The 16,110-nt window shown below is 39.2% G+C and overlaps 1 protein-coding gene across 1 annotated transcript in view; it reads left to right on the top strand.

Moving 5' to 3' along the window:
* Nucleotides 1-16,110, top strand: part of GATB (glutamyl-tRNA amidotransferase subunit B) — a 60,024-nt gene that overhangs the window by 43,342 nt on the left and 572 nt on the right. The window contains exons 9-12 of the mRNA XM_065405230.1: nt 404-593; nt 6,368-6,501; nt 7,036-7,114; nt 13,407-13,541. Coding sequence (XP_065261302.1) covers nt 404-593; nt 6,368-6,501; nt 7,036-7,114; nt 13,407-13,541 — 538 coding nt within the window. The remainder of the gene's footprint in view (nt 1-403; nt 594-6,367; nt 6,502-7,035; nt 7,115-13,406; nt 13,542-16,110) is intronic.

Below are 16,110 nucleotides of genomic sequence, written 5' to 3'. Positions count from 1 at the left end.
AACTCCTGGCAGCTGGCTGTCAATATGCTTCTCTCCTGTCCAACCCACACTGCCTTGCTGGTCAGAATCACAATTCATGCTCACCAACAAGAGTGATGGGCTGCATCCACACTTAAAATTTTGGGTGTCAAATTTTTTAAATTACCCTTTTTCTATTGCTGGTTGCTTGGCAAACAGTGACAGATCATCAGAGAGAAAATAGTGGCTGTGGACTGATTTTTTTCCTATTCGACAATAATATACTGAGCTGTGAAGTTTCAGTATCTTGGTCTGTTAAATCCAGTAATACCATTTCCAGAGGAACATTAACTTTCGCATACAAATTTTACAGCCTGTTGTTGAGATGCTGAGGATTGTCTTGATTAAAAATAACCCCAAATTCGTCCCTCTTCATTCTCCCCAGGTTCATGCCAGAGCCAAACCTCCCTCCATTGATTCTGTACGATACTAAATCGTTGACCGCTAATACAAACCATCAGCAAGTGGTGAATATTGATTGGATTCGGGAAAGGCTTCCTGATCTCCCCAGTGTGAGGAGAGTGAAGCTTGTTGAACAGTATGGGATTCTGCCTGAACACAGTTTCACCTTATTGGTAGGTCTATTGATCGAGTGCTAAAATAAACCAAGAAACCTCAAAGTTTCAGTGCTTAGAGAAATCGCACTGTAAAATGTCATATTAACCAGCTGTCAGCTGCCATGGATTTTTAAATTTGGAAATGTGTCTAACAGCTCTCTTAAATTGTACCTCCGTGCCAAATCCTTCAACCAGGCTCAGAAATAACATGTGCAGTTTATTTCTATGAGAAGCGATTCTTGAACAAATAGGGAGCTAACAAATTGCTAGTGAATGATGATCTCATCTCTCTCAAAGTGGACTCATTAACAGTGCTGACTGCTGCAAGTATGCAACTTTTTGCTAACAAACTAAGTCTTGTCCACAAGTGCATGATCTTCACAGCAGGTATTGTTTTGTCTTTGTGTCTGGAACAGGGCCAAGCACATTGTCCGTGCTTAACAAAATAATAAATGACCATTGTTTTTGTAAAATATGTATAACATCGAAGTTGGTGAAAACTTTGCCCCAAAAAAATGCAGTTGATGAGGTGAGGGGATTGTGGATGCAAATGAACAGATTGTTTAAAATCTGGAAACCTCTGGAATCCATCTAAAGACTATCCAGTCTCTTGAAAACAAATTGCAACATCCTTGTTCTCTGTCAATCCTTTTTGAATTGATCCAGCAGTGATGACTTTGTGTGTCAGTATTTAAATCAAATTTTACAGAAATCTCTTGAGAAGAAAGTGGCTAGGAAGGTTCTAGCCTTACTGGTGTTGCATCTTACCAGTGAGTCATAAGTTTTCCTTATTGTGGTGGGAGATCAGTCATAAATCATGTAGAAATCCTATGGCTATGAAGGTAGCAGTTCAGAGATATTGATTAATGATGTTAAAGTGCTTTGCAGCCAGTATTTCTCTCCACACACGTATAAGTAACTTCACCTCAGGAAAAATGATCATTTATGAAAATAAATATGTTTTGATCAAGGACAGTAAATGGACCCTCCTCCGTTTCACCTCAGTGACCCTTTTTTAGCTAATCCTTTCCCCTCTTTGCTATTACATAGTCTCATCGGTGATGATGCAAGAGCCTTCTCCTCTGCAGCTCTAGCCATATGTAACTGCTAGCTGTTTGTCTCATTGACTCTCCTTCACTTTGCAGATCTCACTTGAAAACATATTTTTTCCTTCCTTTTGCCTCTTAATTTCTCTCCTTTTGCAATTTGTTCTTTATAACTGTTAATTCTGAAGATGATTTTGGATTGCTGCTTGTGAGAAAGATGTACAAATACAGCTGCATTGAAAGTTGTTTTTCTTCAATAAACGAAGGGCGGGGCGGTCTCGTCTGCATTCTGAGTCTTTCTCCTTTTAGTGTAGATTAGGATGGCAGCATTTTTATTCTCTGTACAAATTCACTTATTTGACTCACTGGGAGAATAGTTAACCTTAATTAATCTGAAAATTGTTTCCATTGCCTAACTCAGAACTACCGTAGATGGCTGATAGGGCCAGATGCACAAATCTAAGAAACAGTCTTTCAAGTTTTCATTAAATAAATGGCAGTGGTAGAGGGATGTCTTCAAAATGCAGAATCTGTACTCTACCCCAACTTATTAGTGTGAACATTATGCACAAAAAAATGTGTTAAAATGTCAGACTTCAAAATGAACATTAGTTTCTTAGCTCACCATTGCATGAAGGTATTGCAGTAACTACTTGTGTGTGGTCCAGTGTGGAAGATTGTAGCTCCTGCAGGACCTAAGTACAACAGGATGAACTGAAATGGAAGGACATCTTTCACTTTGAATCTCCTTATTTCTGTGGTTTCTTAAACATGTATTGCCAAATTTTCAGCAGATTTTTATAATTGCAATAACTAACTGGGAGTATTTGTAGGAGCACATTTTTCTCAGAAAAAATCCCATATTTACACATGCATATAGGCAGTTGGCCATGCCATCTAAGCAGCTAAGTGTTCAGTTACTCAGCTTGTGCATGCAAGTTCAATTTGTGCAAACCAAAAGGCCTGCAAATATTGCACCTGGCATTAAGGAGTCCTGCTGCATTTTTGGCAACGTCTGGTGTTTAACATTTTGGCTTTCTTCCTGTTGGGTTTTTGTTTGTTTGTTTTGCTGATTTATTAACTCAACTCCCATGTCAATGTACTGCTATAAAAAATAATAAAAAAGTATATTGACATCCGAAGATCGGAGTCATTGAGGTATAGAAGTTAGAGATGGAAAAGACCTATATGATCATTCATTCTCTTCCTCTACCAGCTCCCTCTAGTACCTATACTCACTCTAATATAGGTTACTGACATGTCTAAAGTACCCTATCATTCTAAAATACAGGTGCATTTCTGCTTATTTTAAGCTTAACTAGCTAGAGTTTTTTTTAAGACCTGATTGATATATCATGAAAGACTTTGAAAACTATTCTGTTTGTTACATAATTGTCTCTCTTTGCCACACAGTCCACACCTTCACCTGCTCCTGTTGCCCTTTCCCACATGCTCCTCTGTTTATTTCTTCAGAGTTGGTTGCTGTGGAAATTCTGATGGTACAAACATAGGCACCAACTTCCCCTCTTTCCTGTGGGTGCTTGACACCCCCCCCGACCTGCCCCCACTCCACCCCTTCCATGAGGCCCTGCCCCACCTCTTCCCATCCCTTCCCCAAAGTTTCCGCCCCAACTCCACCCCCTGCCTGCCAATATTCCAACTCCTTCCCCAGATCCCTGCCCTGGCCCTGCCTCTTCCCTGCTTCCTCCCCTGAGCACACCACATTCCTGCGCCGCCTCCCCTCCCAGATCATGCTAATGCTGCCAAACAGTTGTTGTTTGGCGGTGGCCAGGCAGGAAACACTGAGAGGTAGGCGGAGGAGTGGGGATGCGGCGCGCTCAGGGGCGGAGGTGGGGCGAGGGGTGCCGGTGGGTGCAGAGAACCCACTAATTTTTCCCTGTGGGTGCTCCAGCCCCAGAGCACCCATGGAGTCAGCATCTATGGGTACAAATAGAGAAAGAACAAAGCAGAAAATGAGATATGGACAGAATTACTTTTCAATAAAATGGTTTGTTTCCTTTTTTTTTTTCCAGTTTTCTGGGAGGCATCAGCTGGTCTTTAAAGGCACCAGTTCACATTGCAGACCCAATGTCTGCAAAGAATGCTTCCATGATACCTTGCAAAACATTGTAGCATTTAAAGCTAAACTTGTCAAAAAAGCATCTGAAACCACACCGTCTATTTTTGACAGCTCAGGACTATTAAAGCATCAATTTAAATCATGTGTAAGAAATTTTTTTGCATCTGGCTGATATTTTGCATGCCACATTTCATTCCAAGGAGATTCTAATGAGCAAGTGACAATGTATTGGTACACTACATAATGAAAGTGCCAAGTGACCCTCCATACCGAACACAATGCTATAATTCCGAAATTCTGTTTCCCATTCTGTTGTTCAGGATTAAGTGGGATAGTCAGTTAACATTCTCATAAATCAGAACATAGCAGCTTTTCTGTGACGGTTTTAAGATGGTAAATTGTTCCTAGGGACAGTTTTGTTTTTGTAGTTTGTGTTTTTGCATTAACAAGGTGTGGTGTGTTAAGTGCTGAGTACTGCTGTCAGTATATGACCAGTTAAATGGCTTCTATGAGGTAGGTAAAGATCCAAAATATCCTTTAGTTTGTGTGATCCAGTAACTGGCAGTAAGGAGATATTTGCTTTAAAGTGTACATGTTTGTTACGGATGCCTTCTCTGCCAGTGTTCTCCATTATTTGAATTACATCTTGTTTTTTAGCCTGATACTTATGCAGCATTTTATATTAGTTGTATATAAGAACATATGCTTCAGTAATGTTAAAAATTTGTTTAATCTTCTCTTGTATCTGGGAATTTTTATCTCCATATATGCTAATCTTTTTAAGATGATAGAAATGCAGAAGTACTTACTAAATGCAGTTAAGAAAACTGGAAGTTGTGGTGAAAATTAGCTGTTTTTATATTGAATAGCAAGGGATGAGAGTTAGGATTTTGGAGAAAGTTGTTCTGTGTCTGTATCCAGTGTATAAGAGCGCCATAGCAAAACTGCCTGCATGAGATGTTCCATAGGCTGACAAACATCATCTCAGATAAATATTCCTAATATGAGTCACAGGACGATTTTGGCACTCCATGTCAGTGAATTTGGCTCTAGAAAAGTTGGTCAGAATGCACAACTGGTCCAAACTAACTTCCAACAGTAGGGTAGAAATGACTGTTGGAAATCAAAGGCAGATAAAGTCTTTTCTGTCATATAACATATTGCAGGAACGATAAGGAAAATATTCCGTTCATGTCACACTGATTCAATTTGGTTCAAGTTTTAATTTAATAAAAGCACACCCTTTGTCTCACTCATCATAGACTGGTACTGGTAAAGATGATACTAGATAGATTTTCAAAGAAAAGCACAATGAAGTGGTTGCAAATATGTACATTTCCATGTGAAAATCAAGTAAGTGTGGGTCTGGCAATTTGGTTGAATGTATCCTGTATGAGCATTTTTTGGCCATACCTGCTCCACCCATGTTAAAAATGTGGTTGTAAAGGCCCACAGTATTTGCTAAGAAGGGGCATTAATACCTGCTTACTTTTTCCTGACTGAACTTCCAAGATAATATTGTCTGTTTAGTTATCTTGTCATTTTAAGACTTAATATTCTACACTTGTATTTGGAATAATGAGTCCTGAGGGGAATTAGAAAAATTACAGTACACCTCTACCCCGATATAACGCAACCCGATATAACACGAATTCGGATATAATGCGGTAAAGCAGCGCTCCGGGCGGGCGGGGCTGCACACTCCGGTGGATCAAAGCAAGTTCGATAGAACGCGGTTTCACCTATAACGCAGTAAGATTTTTTGGCTCCCGAGGACAGCCTTATATTGGGGTAGAGGTGTATTTATTAAGGGGTCAATTAAATTCATAATTTTACTTTTAACTTGTATACAAAGTCCAGTAGGACAACTGAATTTGGGTTCTTCCCTTGAAAAGTAAGAATGCCCACTTACAATATCCACAGTCTCTTGGAGGCCTTTTGAGTTACGTGCTACAGTTACTGAGCCATCATTCTCCAAGTGACAAACATCACAGCATCCATCAGATCCTGCCGTATGTTTTACTAAAAACAATCTCAGATTTCTTGTACACTTTAAAATTGAATCTGTGTCCCCAGTGCAATAAATTTCCAACACTGAGGGCCTTCATCAGAGTTGACTTGAAAAAACTAGAATAATAAAATCTCTGCTTCTTCTAGTCTGACCTATCCAAATCACCCAAGGATAGAAACAAGTCCATCTTATTCCAGCAACCCAAAATGTGTCTGCAAGATCAAGCATTAAATGTTTCTAGGTGGCTTCAGAAAACCATTCCATGGTAAATATAGCATGTTCTTTGACAGCTCATTTCACCAGAGGGTAGGCAGGCTAGAACAGAACAAGAGAACTCTCCACACCTGCCTTGGGTGAAGCAGCTTCTCCCTGTACACTAATTTCAGGGAAGGATTAATGAAAGATAGAAACTACATTATATGTACAATCTTATCAACCTGGCAGGTGGGCTGAAAGCTATGCTTATGTATTCTTTTCATAGAGCATCTCCTAGTATAGATTGCACTATTGTCTTAATGGAGTTACTAGAGGTTGCCAAGATCTTGCAGTGAGTGCACCGATCAGGTTTACCTGGGAATGAAAGAGGACCAGGACCTAAAATACTCATTTTTGTACCTTTCTGTCATTAACCCATTTAATTCTTTTTTCTAAACAGAATGAAGACGGATTAATGGAGTTCTTTGAAAATGTAGTGAGACAGACACAGATGAATCCAAAGAAAGTGATTGGCTGGATTCTAAATGATATGCTTGGTTATTTAAAACAACACAACCTTAAAGTCAAGGAAAGGTGAAGCTTTCTGATTATATTGAGTTGATCAAACAGAACCATCCGTCTTCCCATGGCCAGACAAACAATTGTGAATAGTATCCCCTAACACCAGCAGTGACTCCTAGTTTAGTGCAATGTAAACTCCATGGTGGGTGGACAACAAAGGTCCGAATAGTCACCACTTCTTTTGGGAGCCTAGACCTGTAAGGTGTCTTGGTGAACCAAGTCTATTCCATACCCTCCAGAAATGGGAAATCTTTAATCACTGTCGATTGTAATCCATGGGTTTCCATTTTTATCATATTAAAATGGCAAAACCTCATACTCTTCTGACCAAAAATAAATTACATTTTTAAAAGTTGTATTGACCCAGTGTACCACTAGGCAACAAGGTAACTAGTTTGCTTTCAATTATAATTAATCTTTGTTTAAATGATTGTATGTCACTTATACAAATGACCATGCACCATGTAGAGATGTTAAGATTATGTTGTGTGTGGTGTCTTTTTGTTTTTTTGAGAGCTCTCACCTCACCTTATTTTTTTAATTTAGTCCAGTCAGTTCTCTCTTCCTGGCTGACCTTCTAAACCTTCTAGAGAGAGGAACAATTTCTTCTTCAGCAGCCAAACAAGTGAGTTTGTTTTGGACTTACCTTTGAAACGGTCACTACTTACTTCATTTTCACAGCAAATCTCCATCTGGAATCCATATGACTTCCATGGTGTCAGTAAATTCATTTTATATTTAAAGCATGAAATATGTCAAACTGCTACTGGAGGTGGGAGGTATGTGTATATGTGTATAAAATTCAGGGTTAAATAGTAGAGAGGGGCCTGAAACAAATCCCTAACAAAGCCAAACATGCCTGAATTTTGGGCAATTTGGATTTGACGCCACTGACCAGTAACCTCTATAATCAAATCCCAAATTCTGAACACTCCTGTACTTTGGGAAGGTTAGAATTGACATCCATGTTTTAGTGGCTTGGTCCGGTCTCTGGTGAGTAGATTCTCTGATGCTTGGGAAACTTGCTGCTTCATGGTTCTTAATCATTTTAATAGGTGCTGCAGCTGTAAGAGGTCACAGATCCCACTGAATGGCAAAGGGCAAAACATAGCTGGGTCTGTAAGATAAATTTGTGTCAAGTGCCTTGTGAGACTGAAGGAGGAAGACTTGCCTCTTTGATAAGCCAATGACACTCTTTGCTGCATCTTAGCCAGGCACTCAAGACAGAGCCAACTATTTCCCCCCTCTTTTTTTCAGATAGCTGGCTTGTTTAGGCCAGTCTCCCAAAACAAAGATGGGATCTAAGAAACTGTGCTAACAATACATTTGACATCAGGGAATATGTTAATGATCATTATTATAAATAATCCTAATAATTAATTTGTATTGAGGTAGTGCCTATGGATGCCAATCATGGATGAGAGCCCACTGTGCTAGGCACTGAACAAACACAAAACAAAGTGACAGTCCTCGCCCCAAGATTCTTACAACTTAAGTAGAAGACAAAACACATGGGGAGCACAAGGTAACAATGAGACAATGCCAGTTAACATAACTGTTATCAAGGTTTTTTTAGGCTTCATGGTGGAAGTGAGTTGAAAGGAGAGATTTTAGGACACTAGTGAAGTGACTCTGCACTTGTTTACAATGAGTCTTTCTCATGCATGCTGGGCAGTGAGGGAGAAAGGATAAAGGTGCTTATTTGAAAAAATTTAACAAATGGCTACTGAATGCTGACACTCTTGGCAGAGCAGAGGAAGGTGTTCATGTCACATTTGAAAACAGTGAGCATTTTTGCAGGGTTACTGGTAATCTGCAAAAAAATTGCCTCAGCTTCTGCTGATCTTTCTGGAAAAGCTACTGGATATTTTTTTAGAAATACACTCCAAAATTGTGAGTACATTTTGGAATAATTTTATAACATTTATTTTTTCACCATTTTATATTTATTTAAAAAAAAATTAAGATCTTTCATTCCCCTTCAAGATCTTCACTTGAGGTTTTCTGATCCCCTGTAAATTTTCTTCGAACTCCAGCTAAATCCTGTAGTGACGAAAAAATATATCTGTGTATATATATTTGATCATATTTCAAAAAATAAACTGTAAAACTGTGTGGGGCACTGTGACTTTTGTTTGAGTGCAGAGCACCTATCATGTTTTAGGTCCTATGATAATATAATTAATAACTATTTGTCTCTTTAAACCTTGCAAGTTTATAGCTGTAGAATATTAAACAAACGCCACTGGATAAATACACTAGCTAGTTTTTTAAATTCTAAAATAGTCAACAGTGAAATTAAGACATTTAACTCACATAATGAGGTTCCAGGGTTAATGTTCTTAGATCAACAAGGGCAGATGTTTGCATATTCCTTCCACCTATTCTTTCATTCTAGCTACAGATTTGGAATGAAATTAGTGTCTATTCACTTTTGCATGTTTGTCTTTGCATCAAAAAATAGTTATAAAGAGGACAAGAGTTCTACGTCTGGGTGCTTAAAGTTAAATTAAACTGGCCTGGTTTTTGGTGGAGCTGAGACGTCTCAGTTCGTAGTTAAGCCAGTCAGAATTGGGGTTGCTCATGGTGGTTGGAAATGGTCTTAAAACAATAAAAGTTTGTAATGGGCAGAAAACACTGAGAATACTTAGTGCATGTGGATATACAGAAATTCTGTGTACGTGATTTTTGAGAGCACCCATCAGCCTGATGCCTAAAACTTTGAAGATGACCTTCAGAGTTTATTTTTAGCTGTTTCCTTGTTGTGGTGTTTGTCAGAAAGTTAACGTTGTTTTAACGGAGCTTTTTTCATTTTAATTTATTTATACAGAGGCAGTTTTGACAAGATATAAAATTAGGAATTTCAGAGAGATTGCATCTCCTGCTTAATTACTAGCTCCTTGTAGTGTATGTATTGTGCTCTTTGATCTGAATTCGGACACAGTAATAACTCTACTGTTTGCCCATCACTGAGCGATGCTATCAAACTTTGCCACATTTAGAAAAGTATTTGGTTGCCTAGATGTCAGAAGAACAACAAATGTTTAACAGTTCCCTGCAGTAGGCAGAGATATTGGATGCCCTGAGGGCAAAAAAGGCTGTATATACACACAACAGCAGATGCACTGCAGCATTTGAGGTGGGTGGGAGGAATTAACTGCAGTAGTGAAGACAGAGCCAACAAGAAAAGATGGAAGAGATTGATGGGATGAGCAAATAGTCATGCATATGCATATGCTTGTACTGCAGGAAGTGCCAACAGTTTAAATTTTTAAGAGGTCTGTGCTCATTCTCAGTTGTACAAGGCAATAAAATTCACATAGATAAAAACTGTGAACATTTATTAAATGTGGACGGTTACATGGTGGATATTGCATGTCAAAGAAGGGACACTGCTGTACAATGCTGTGTTATATAATTATAGCACACAAACCAAACTTATCTTCAAAAATAGTGTGTGCACTAATCAGGGCTACCATTGCAGGCACATGGATTGACAAAATTTATTGTTTGCACAATGGTTTAGCTCATCTGCACAGCAATACTTTGACAGAACCTTTTGGCACTTCTACATATAGCAGATACCAGGGAGGTGAGCACAGTGTATGAACCTAAGTTGAACAGGACCCTTTTACAATCATGATTGTAACAGCGCAGTCTGGGGAATCCGGAGCATCTGCTCCAAAGTGCACAGCACTTGTTAGAAGCAGAGGCTTTTGGATAATTTGCAAACACAAAGACATTGCATTCTGGGAGGAGGAACGGATACAGGACGGGCCAGAATGGTGTAGCTGCAGTATTTGTACCCATACATGGAACAAGCGGTTGCAGACTGGTTTCAACTGAAAACCGTTTCCCAGGTGTGTCAACCAGCTTGCACATTCAACAGTTGTAAAATGCTTAAAATGACACTTTTGTGGATGCAAGACTTGCAAGCTGTTACTAAATCATTCTGACCAATGGTTTGGTGCTAGGCATACGTGGCTAGATAGTCTGAATCAAACCTTGGCTAGAGTCTATAGTTGCCGCTATTGGGATTTCAGTAATGAAGGTAAGACTGAGAATTTCATTTTGGCATTGGAGACTTTATAATTAGGCCCCACTGTTCATGTTTAGCCAGTTTATAGCCTGGTTTGACCAGTGAGTGTGGATGAATTAAAATAATTTTACTCTATTTTAGACTAGACTTATCTAGACTAGAACAACATTTAAAAAAAGAAAATTAGTGGGATGAGGCCAGTTTTTTGGCCTGTCAAATCGGTCTAGCTTTTTCTATAAACTATAATATCAGTCTAATAGGAAACCATGTTTGAATAGTATTGGTCTCTCAGCTGTGTATGTGTATAACAATTGGGATGGAAGGGCAGGGGGCAAAGGGGCCCTTAAACCCTTGAGGCTAATTCTCTCTGGCTGAGAAAAGCCTACAAGAGCCCAAGAAAAAGTAAATGGAGTAGAACTGCACTTCTGCATAATAGAACTGCACTTGATTATGCCTGCATGAATAAAATGCTTTCTGTTTAACCTCTGAATACTACTGTAATATATTACATGCAGTGTCCAAGGTTCCCCTTATAATGGACTAACCAATATAATTAATTAGCTTCTCCCTCCTCGACTTTCAGAAATAGCCCAAGGAGGATTTGTGTCCAAGTACTCCATAGAAGGAGCCAGTATTGTACTCAAGCAATAGAAGGATACTTTTTAAAGCTACAAAACCCAAACCGACATAGCTTGCTGTGTATATTTACAAGAGTAAATCCAGTCTCTTCCTGATCCCCCTAAGATAGTGTATAATGGGCAAAATCTGTCTGCGCCATGATATGCTTAGCATAGGAGATGAGACGGCTGTCAAGGGAACCAGTTATTGCTCCCTAATTCTCAAACTTCCCTAGCCCTGACTTAAGTTAGACCACTCAATGGGCTTCTCTTGGTAATTCTGCTTGGAGTAGAGGGTTTTGGGGTGTGTGTGTGTGTGTGTGTGTGTGTGTGTGTTTGTGTTTGCTTCAGTGCCCTCCTCCTTCCTGAGCAGCCTGGGAAAGGACCACGGTTTCAGATTTGCAGGTATGGTACATGCCAAACCTAAAATCAGTTTCTGCCCTTTTCTTAGAAAGATGTGGGTTCTTTGTTGGTTAGTTTCTATTTTGAGCAAGATCTCTGGGGAGTTTTTCTCTGAGCTAGTGTGTGCAAATTGCAAGTTGCACTTCCATGAGGTGTGACATGGAGTCACAATGCCTCAGGGGAGATCAGGGAGAATTACCTTCCAGAAAGCTTCCCGTCTGCTCCCTTGGGGAGGACTGAGCACCTGCTGGTAGTAGGGAGGAAGCAACTGTGGGTGTTCCTTAAGTGAGCCCTCGGCATAGTTGGTGAAGTGGACAAGGCCTCTGTCTGACTGTAGGAAAAAATTCAGCTTACCCAGGCTATTCCAGGTGTGTCTGCAGTGGTGCTAAGGAATGAACTGGAAGGGGGGGCATCTTGAGTTTTTGATAGGAATGGATTAAAATATCACTTATGGTGGTTGTAACTCTGATTGGATATCAGTAATTTTAATAATTTGATCTGTCTTTTCTGCTCTTCTCCCTCTCACAAGGAAAACACAAGACCTGCAATGTGGCTTCACGAGACAACTTTGTTGTTGTTCTCTCAAGGCCTCTGGCAAAACAAAAACAATAAGATTCTATTGGCGAGAGAAGGAGGGGTTGGGGCATAGGAGGCAAATTTGAGTCGCACCTGGCTTGGAGTAGGTAGCATCAATGCAGAGTTCTTAAAGTACCTGCCACAACTGTCACATCGTTTCATGCTGAAGGGCTTTCCTATTGGAGAAAAATCTATGAGAGGATTAAAATGTCATTCTATTTATTTTGTTTTTCATAAACCATCTTGCTGCACTACTAATTATTAAAATGGCTTTAAATTAGTGCTCCTCACCCCAGCCTCCTCTTGATCCCACAGCAAATTTGTAGTGCTGCATTTTTGACATGGCATTCGTTTCCATCCTGGCACACTGGGGCGGCCCAAACGTACAATTATATCTTCAGGGCAGGATCAAGCAGAAGCAATTGTTTTAATAAGGGCTTTCTCTCTCACATCCCCCATCTCTGAAATAAGATCAGAGGAAATACAGAAAATGACTGCCCAAGGAAATTGCTTTTTTTATAAATGCTCTCTTCTCCCAAGTTTATTCCATGGTGATAGCCTTGCTACAAAGTAGGGGAACACATTCATATTAGCTAGTAATTATTCCAGAAGCTTAGGTTTACCCAGCTATTCCTGGAGGTGAGATATGGATGGGATAGGGCTGCCACATGGATTGTGATTTGCAATATTTTTCTTCTATTTTCTATTAAGCATCCTCACTCTCTCCCTCCTGTGGTTGTGATGGTCTGTAAATGAAATGAGTTACCTGGAATCTGTCTAGGCACAATAGTTGTCTAATTGTCAATTCTCTGCAGTGGCATTCTCTGTTGACCATGCATGTTGTAATTTCTTTTAGCAACACTCGTGTGAATAACAAGGGATTACTACACCACCTTCTCGTACGGCAATTTTACAGTAGGGGCACAAAGAGCATCACTGTTGCAAAGCTACGTGATGTGCATATTGTGCTTCAGAATAAAGGGAGGGGACGTGGTGTGCACTGGATTATTGCACTCGACTTTAAGCTGTGTGCAGATAATAAATTAAACTGAGTTGCTTGATCTCCTCCTGGTGCTCTTGTGGGTGGGCAGGTTTTGCTCTGGAGAGGCACTAGCAAGTCAAGATTGAGATGTGTCCACAGAGCTGCATGGGAAAGTTTGTCAATCACATAAATGTTAACCCTTTGCTTTTATTCTGACTAAATTCACTCACACATTACTGCAGTGGAAAGTGTGAATGCAACAGGCACTGATTCCCCTCCTCTACCTTTTTTGATGCTGCAGGTGCTTGAGGAATTGTGGAAGGGGGAGGGGAAGACCCCACTTCAAATTGTTAAAGAAAAGAAACTTGAATTGATCCAGGATCAGCAAGAGCTTGAACAGATCTGTCAGGCAGTGATGGAAGGACATCAGGAAGAGGTGATTAGAACAGGGGTGGGAACTGAATTACAGCAGCTTGGACATGGTGGTAGTCTGTGATGCTAACGTGTTTAAATTGCCATCTTTCCTCTGGCTCTGCATTTCTTTGTACATCTTCAAAGAGAAATGAAGGATTTATTAGTCTGGCTTGTCCAAGAAGCCAAGTCATTCTGATTATGCATAAAAGTGATAGTGCAAGAAAACAAGCACAGTAGAAGTCCTAGCCCTTTCAACTGTATGTGTGCAGAGAGCACTTTCATTAACCTGGCCTGGCAATTTTGATCAGTATAATTCCCAGATTTTTTTTTTCTTGTCATCTTAGGAGATATCCAAGGTTAAAGAGATGAAATTAATATAACTGTGTGAAAACTCAGGGTATCTAATGAAGTCATTATTTATTCTACATGAATAATATTAACTTTAAAGGAGATAGCATCAATGTTGGTAAGCCAAAAAGTTGGCTTTTATTGTATCTCTTTGCAAAGTCTATGTCTCTTCTCCCAAGAAATATATACTGACTAGCTAACCTCGTGAGCAATCTTACACTACCACAGCGTGTGTATGTCATAGAAGAAAGCTTTAAACATTTTGATTTCAAGATTCCAGAGATTTTCAGTTAAAAAAAGTAAACTTGTAAATTATGAAAGGGGGGCAAAATGGAGGGGTAACCTTGACCACGTCCAATATTAGCTTTATAAAAAAGGTGCTTTTGTATTCTCTCGAGTGGAAAAAAAAAAATGTAAAAGCAGGAATGAATGGCTTATTTTAAGTATAAACATTGTCTAGCTACATTTGCAGTTGGAAAAAAAAAAAAGCTAACATCTTTTGAGAACAATACCACCCCCGCCAAAGTCTCACTGGGAAACACCAACAGCTTTGCAAAGAGCTTTTGATAAAGAAAATGAACTTGCAGTAGATCTGCATGACCTCCCTTATATTGACTCATTTGCAGTGGCTGATAAACATGCTTCTGTATTTTCAGACTAGTACTGAAGCACAAGAGCAGAGAGCTAGAACTGTTCACCAGCACAAAAGCTGAAGGTCCATAACCAGATGCCTGTTTCAATAATAATAATAATTTTGTAAGAATTTAATTCCTCCCTCAGCTTCCAGTGTTTTAGCAAAGCCAGCTGTGATAAAGCAGCCTTATTTTCCAGCTGCTTTCAGGTGATCGTTTTAGTAAAGAAGCTTTTAGGTCTGTGCTTTAAATTACCATAAGATCTTATCTTACAAAACAGGTAGTTGGGCTATTGCAAGAGAAAATGCCTTGCTTTTTAATAGTTTCCCTTTTTTAAAAATAAACTACTAACACTCAAATACTGAGCAATGTATGAATTAATGCAATACCTAAACTTAATTGAACTTTCTAATTTAAGTAATTGCAAGCAGATAAAGATAGCAATGTGTCCTATCTATGCTGGGACATTTTTAGCCCATATTCAGATACAATAATAGGTGGATGTATTTGCAATTGGTGGAGCTGGTAGTTCATGTATTAATAAAGTTTAAGGCCAGTGGAGACTATCTAGTTTGACAACATGCATAAGTTAAGCTATAGAATTTCACCCAATACTTCCCACAATGCAGAGAATTATTTTTCCCCTGCTACGTAAGTAAACATGATAGAGCTCAATAACTCATGGTTGAACTAGAACGTATCTTTTAGGAAGACCTCCTACCTGATTTAAGACAAAGTGATGGTGAATTTCATACTTCCCTTGTTAAACGGTTAGGTTTTTTTAACCATCATTTCCAGCTTAAACTTTTCTATTTTCAAATTGTGTATTTGCATGCACAAATGGGTCAATGGCTACCTGACTGGCCATGCAAGTGGCCAGTGCACAGTAATAGTGCAGGCCAATGGGCAGGCATTTTGGGGTCAGTCAGTGGGTCTAAAAAAAAACCTGTCTGTCTCACTGGTAGTATTTTTATGATGAATAAACATAGTTAAAAACATTTAATGCTTTGTTGCAAGAGATTCCTCCAAGTTATATCTGATATAAAAGTTTTAAAGGGTTAGTTCTAAAGTTTCTGCTCCAGTGAAAAATGCCAGGTCAGTGTTATTGAAATACAAGTGTCTCCACTTTAAAAGGGCACTGTCATAGTAGAGTTTTTAAAATAATTCTGAACTCAAATTAATACATTTAAATTTATTACTAATCAGTTGATATTGAACACTTTAAAATCTGTTTATTGGCTGCTATCTTACTTTTTGCATGTCACCCCATTAGGAAAAGTAAAATAGACAAGTCTTACTTTCAGGCAGTACTGCACTGTTTTGACTTGCAAACACTGCAAGGGGTTTCTTAAGAAAATGTTTTCCTTGGAATAAAAAATAATCATGAAACCAGTAATTCTATTGGGACTAAGGCCCGGATCCTGCAGTGACCTCTGCTCATCCAATGGGGCTCCAGCCACACACAGCCCTTGCAGAATCAAGGCCAAAAACTTACTTTAATACTAAATTATGGGCCTACATTAAGCTGGTGCTAAGGTTAGAAAATATGCATCTGTTTAGGAGGGGAAACGGAACATCTTCCATTATTCATGATAAATACTTTGTGCTCTT

Source organism: Emys orbicularis, chromosome 5, assembly GCF_028017835.1.
Source record: "Emys orbicularis isolate rEmyOrb1 chromosome 5, rEmyOrb1.hap1, whole genome shotgun sequence".
Classification (NCBI taxonomy): domain Eukaryota; kingdom Metazoa; phylum Chordata; order Testudines; family Emydidae; genus Emys; species Emys orbicularis.
The sequence above is the reverse complement of the archived record's forward strand: the minus strand, read 5'-3'. Positions and strand labels throughout refer to the sequence as shown.